This window comes from Carassius carassius, chromosome 14 (genome assembly GCF_963082965.1).
Source record: "Carassius carassius chromosome 14, fCarCar2.1, whole genome shotgun sequence".
Taxonomy (NCBI): Eukaryota; Metazoa; Chordata; class Actinopteri; order Cypriniformes; family Cyprinidae; genus Carassius; species Carassius carassius.
The window spans coordinates 14,907,849-14,913,848 of record NC_081768.1 but is presented as its reverse complement, the minus strand read 5'-3'; the positions used below and the strand labels follow the sequence as shown (position 1 = coordinate 14,913,848).

General features: G+C 46.0%; 1 protein-coding gene across 7 annotated transcripts in view; it reads right to left on the bottom strand.

Moving 5' to 3' along the window:
• Window positions 1–407: 407 nt before the first annotated feature.
• Window positions 408–6,000, bottom strand: part of kat6b (K(lysine) acetyltransferase 6B) — a 36,572-nt gene continuing 30,979 nt past the window's right edge. For 5 of the 7 annotated variants that reach the window (XM_059566270.1, XM_059566276.1, XM_059566272.1 and 2 more), the window contains exons 15-17: window positions 5,292–5,537; window positions 4,338–4,614; window positions 408–4,249 (exon numbers count right to left, since the gene is read on the bottom strand). In XM_059566270.1, coding sequence (XP_059422253.1) covers window positions 1,653–4,249; window positions 4,338–4,614; window positions 5,292–5,537 — 3,120 coding nt within the window. In that variant the 3' untranslated portion in view covers window positions 408–1,652. The remainder of the gene's footprint in view (window positions 4,250–4,337; window positions 4,615–5,291; window positions 5,538–6,000) is intronic. The other 2 variants (XM_059566274.1, XM_059566275.1) reach the window with 2 other exon arrangements.

Below are 6,000 nucleotides of genomic sequence, written 5' to 3'. Positions count from 1 at the left end.
GCCCTGTAGAATTCAAATGAGACGCCCAAAAAGCAGAACTGATGGAGGCAAGTGTTCCTGATGCAGCTTCTCCCAGGACAGAACACTGCTCTTATTGGATTATTAGCGCTGACCTATGAAGTGACTGAGATGCATTCTTATGCGTGTACATTTAATATTAATTTCATATTTGAGGTCAGGTTCATTTTTATTGCCAAGGCAGCTGTGCTGTTGCATTAGATGTTGTAGCTATATGTATCCATCCTCTACAGTCAAAAGCATCCGTTTGTCTATTCAGTAGTCCCTGCACGCTACAAGATCGTTTCCAACCATAATGTGTTTGAAAATCTGTTGGTTGTAATAGCTGCATTCAAGAAAGAAACTACGAGTCTGGATAAGGATGAGATGAAAACAGAGTCCATACACACTTTTAAGTCTGTCAGTGGCTCATCATAATTTATTTTCTGCTAAAATGTACAGCATTTAAGTGACCGACTAAAAAGATAACTCATAAATCATTAGGACTGTTGCTCTTAATTAGTACAGTCAGGATATCCCTCTTACGTCAAACTGCCATTCTGTACAGGTACAAAGGCTACAAAATAAGCTATACAAACAGACACAGATACAATTTACCTTTTTACATGCCATCTGTTTTGTCTATCAACAAGGCTACTGCTCTACATTTCAGTAAAATATAAATCAGATGTTTTATAAAGATAAAAAAAATCTACAGATGGAATGAAAATGTAGGTTTAAAGGCATTTCATAAAAGACCAACTTTGGAGTAAATTGACACTCATAATAAATTTGCAACTCTGCCCCATTTGAAATGGTTTCGTTTCCCCTTCCCATTTGATTTAGATTTCTACATGTACAAATACTGACATTGACTGTTCTTTGCTATTGTGTAAATTGCTTTAAATTGTATAAAACAGAAAGCTGCCTCAGGTAAAGAAACTTGTTATAAAGTAACAAATTACACACAATTAGCAATAGAACCTTCCAAGCCGAACGTGATGTTTTTAAATCTTTACAGTATTAGAATCAACAAAAATAGAGTTTAATTTTTCCTTCCGTATGAGGGAAACCTAACCAAGGCCATACATTTAATATAAAATTGCTTGCTATTAAGCACAACACTGTACAGTACTACTTTGATGCACTGTCACTAACAAAGATGTTATAGCATGCTAAGTATAACCTTACATTTAAAAAAAATATATAAAAGTAGATTTACAATAATTTAAATAATATGAAGGCATGAGTACAGACTTACATATATAACCTTGCGATTGCTAAAGGTACATTGAAAAGGCTCTTTTGTCCAAAAAACATACAATGCAGGCACATTTAAAGGTTTCATAATGCAGGTTCCAACTTAAAGAAAATGTAACCTCCATTCAACTGCAATGCAGTTCGGGGGAGATTTACGCTTACACAAATGTTACATTTTAAATCTTATGCTGTAAGGCTTCCCATTAACAGGGGAGAAAAGCTAAAATTTAGGCAATAAACAAAACTTTTTTTTTTTTTGCATTCTTACCAAGTGCTGGTTCTTTCAGAAAGATCCATAAAAGCGAACATTAACCATGAAAATCAGAACAAACTAAATACCTCAAGTCAACTAGCTGACTTTGCAACATCATGACCCTTCACTTTCAGGTCGCTGATTATCGTCTCATATAAGGCCCGTTTAAGGGTTGTTTGGACATGCCAGTGTTCACATAACCATGATGACCCGCTGGGCTGTACATCATATTGCCATGGGGAGGGGCCTGCATGGGCTGCTGTGGGTAAGGCTGAGTACCCATCATGCCCATCTGCATAGAGTACTGTGGAGATTGATTCATATAGGTAGGATTGCCATGGTAGCCCCCGTTCATCATGGGCTGCGTCACTCTGTAAGTGTTCATCGCCATATTGACGTTCACGTTCATTGAGTTGACATTGTAAGCCGGAGCGGGCATGAGGTTTACCCCCATGTTCATCCGCGGCGGCATAGCCAGCGTCCTCCCGGGAGCCTGCATGGCCACAGTCTGGGGACCCCTACTGTACATCTGCTGCTGGTGGTGGGGCGGCAGAGGGGCCGATTTGGAGCGGATTGACACGGGGTGGTGGTGGTGATGATTCTTGGGGGCCATTTGCATCTGCAGTCTCTGAGACTGGGCCAGGTTCATGTTGGGTGTAGCCATGTTGCGCTGCAACATCATGGGCGGTGGAGTCATGTTGGGCGGAGGAGTCACTGTAGCCTGCGACTGAGGGCCTCCGCCAGGTTGCGATAGCGACACCAGCGTGGGATTGTGAGGGCCGAGCTGCGTGGACAATGAGCCGTTGTTGTTTGCATAGGATGAGATGGAGTGCGAGGCAGAATGGCTGAAGGGCAAGGAGGGGTCCATGATGGTATTGGTGAGCTGTTGTAGCTTATGCAGGCTGAACGTCGCTGAGTGCTGCCCGTAGTGTCCACCTCCATACTCTCCCTGGCCCATGCGGTCATACAGGCCCAGGTTGCCGGAGGAGTTGTTGGACTCGGGGATGTCAGGCAGCTGCATGGGTGGAGGGAAGCTGGCCGCCATGGAGCAGTGCGACAGAGGCTGCTGGTATTGGTGCTGTGGGTGTTGGTGATGTTGAGGATGGTGTTGGTGATGGCTGTGGTGGTGACTGTGGCTATGCCCGTGGCCGTGCGGATGGCTGGGCTGCCTCTCCGGCACACAGCCTTGTGGAGACTTCACACTGCATCCCTGAGGGGAGCTCATGCTGGTTTGCTGGAGCATGCTGCAAGCGCCAGTATTGTTCGCCACAGGACCGGCCATCTGCTGGGACACAGCACAGCTGCTCTGGCTGTGGCTGCCACCGGAGGAGAGGTTGCCATAGGAACAGCTGCTCTGGGAGGAGGCGCCCGCTCCTGCTCCCGTGCCACAAATGCTGTTACCCAGCGTGGAGTCGTAACTGCTGGGATTCTCGTAATTCTCTGTGGTGCTCTCAATGCTACCTAGGTCACTGAAGCCACTGTCCACCACCTGCTGAGAGTGGTCTGACACCGAGGGCACATCCATTATTGGACTAGTCTCCATGTTATGTAGTGAGTGCACTGAGACGGTGCCCTGATCGGGGCTGATCTGCGTGTAGCCAGTTTCTAAAATGGACACCGCTGGACTGTTGACTGATCGTACAGATTGGCTCGGGTGAGAATGGACAGAAGACAGAGGACTGCTGTGATCAGACTGCTGGCAGTCGTCCACGGGAGTCATCTGAGGGCTCTGCTCAACGTGAACATACCGCTGTAGGCTGTGGCACGCCTCCTGAGTCTCCACGCAATCTTGAAAGTGCCTCTCCTGCTCAGACTCTTGAGTCAGAGACTGCACTGCTTGGGCCGTCTCCATGTCAAGCTCAGGGCAAATGTTATGGTCCTCTTTTATTGCCGGGGTCAGTGGGCCCATATGCTTTTCTTCAGGCCTCTGACTGTTATCCTCTTCCTCTGTTTCGGAGTCTGGAGGGTGATCTGAGTCCACAGTGTCACCCTGTTGCATGCCCAAGCTCACGAGAGTACTTTCAAACGCAAGCTCCTCTGAGCAATGAGGTGGTGGGTCCACAGGGCTAGGCTGCACTTCAGGATTTTTGTTATTACTAGGAGTTGGAACTGGCTCTGGGTCTTCTGTAAGGTCTCTTTCTGGTAGTTGCACAGGGTCGTCTATTCTCTGCTCATGGCTGTCATCTTCATCGTCCGCATCATGATCATCCACATGAGATGGTTCTGGCTCTTCTTCCTCATCCTCTTCATCTCGTTCACCTGAGCCCTTACAAACCCTGCCTTCTGCTTCACCCTCTGGCTTCAGGTCTTTGACATCCTCTGTATTTTGAGTTGACTCTTCAGCATCATCTATTGGACCTGATTTTGTCTCACTGGTCTCATCAGCACAGGGTGAATTTTCTACTGTGTCAGATTTGTCTGTCGGCTCATTCTCATTTGCTTTGTGTGACTCGGGTGGCTCAGGACTGTGGGGCTCTGAATCGCAGGGGTCCAGTTCGGGGACTTCTGGTCTGGACTCTCTAATGGACTCACATGGTTCTGAGAAGGAGGCAGGGCTGGCACCCTGTCCCTCTTCCTGCTCCTGCTCCATTGTGACCATTGGCGTCTCAGGAGGCGTGTAGAGGTTGAGCTTAAAGCCCATTTTGCGCTCCTTTAGTCTCCATTTGGGAGGGCCTCGTTTGACACCTTTGGGCCAGCCTTTCTTTCGTTTTAGAGGTCGAGGATTGTCCTTTTTCACTGCTTCAGAAACACAAAAAAAAGTTCCATGTAAATTCATCTTTCAAGCAACAGAACAGTATGTTATAAATACTAACATGTATGGCTTTACCTTCCACATTCCCTTCTTTTTTAGATTGATTTGAGTGATTGTCATCTTCATATCTCCTTGGTCTTCCAGGCCGACGCATGGCTAATCTCTGGCTCTTCTCCTCTTCCTCATCCTCGCTGCCACCCCTCCTGCTGGGCTGTGCCAAAGGGCTTTCTACATCAGAGTTTTCAAATGGCTCATCTAGCACCTCTGTTCTCTCGGAGATGGTCTCAGTCGTGACACTGCTGTTGATTCTTGTTCTCCTTCGCCCTCTCTTCCGTCGCAGAGTTGGAGCCTGCTAAGAAAAAACAAAAACAAAAACACACATTTAAGGGGGCTATTCCATTAACAGAGACGTGCATATTGCATGCTTGAGAACAACTTGTGCTTGAGAATGGAATAAATACAGGGAGATGTCAGAGATTGTTAGACTTAACAACTGTCATAGCAAGAGTTGGCCACTTTTTGTCTAACTGTCCCTGGTGCCCTTTAATCCAAAAAGCAGAGGTTTGGAGGAGACAGATCCGGTCAAGGGTGATGCTAAACATAGGGAAATGCGGCTGCATTGTGAATGGGTCACTTCATGATCTAAATGCAAAAGCCCATCATTTAGACCACAGTGCCTACACCACAGGCCATTCATTTGGAAAGCTTAGCCTGCCCAAAACCCCAAATGAGAGTGTTCAGAATCAAGCTGACCACAAGTTCCTCACAACATGCTCTCCCCCAGGCATTCTGGGATAGCAGTACCCCAGTGCAAATAATCTGCAGCATTACTTGGTGATACAGAACCAAGATTTCCCACACAAATCACAAAAGCAATATTACTTAATTATGGACTTAAGGACGGATGGAAATTTCTGACTAATGGATAGTTTTGGATCTTTTTCCATCCAACTAAATACACCTCCCAAATGATGAGGGAAATTCAATGTGAACAATGATACACACAGAACTATTTATTCTGATGTTTACCTTTCGCTTGAGCCCCTGCCCAGACTGAGATTTGATTGCACTGTCTTCACCATCATCATCATTGTCATCACTGCTGCTTTCTTCGCTCACTTCGAACTCTTTCCCAGCACTGTTGGTAAACATTGGGTCTGAGTATCTTCTGCTGAAGTTCTTGCACTTGGTTAGTGGAGGTCTTGTGCTAGTGTAGCCCATCCCCGTTGCTAAATTCCTGGTCGATGCACTACAGCCTGCACGGCGGTCTCCTGCCTGTTGTGCCACAAAAACACAAACATGAGGTCGTCTAAGCCGTTCTGTTCAGGCTGAAGCAGACATATAACATCTCTGTTATCCATTTTGCTTCCGCAGCGCCCCTGCAGTGCAGAGATTGTCTCTTGATTAGCCGTTGATCTCAGCAACATTTATTTTTAAGCGGCTGTGGAAGATTACATTTCATGGGACATTCAGAGGCATTAATAATACAGGGCTTTGATTTAGGTCACTTAGGAAGCTGGGTTACTGTTGAAAGTGTTTTCAGCTATCTCTGTGAACTCACCCTGAACTCCTGAAAGGCAAACGATGGGATAAATTTAGCTCACTTTTCATGCGAGCATCATCTTGTAGCTAATACTGCAGAGCCAAGGAAGGATTGAGTGACCTGCGCTCATTGTGATCGCCATGATCTGCCTATTGAATAGATTTGAATTAAAAACATAAGCTCTGATTTTAGACT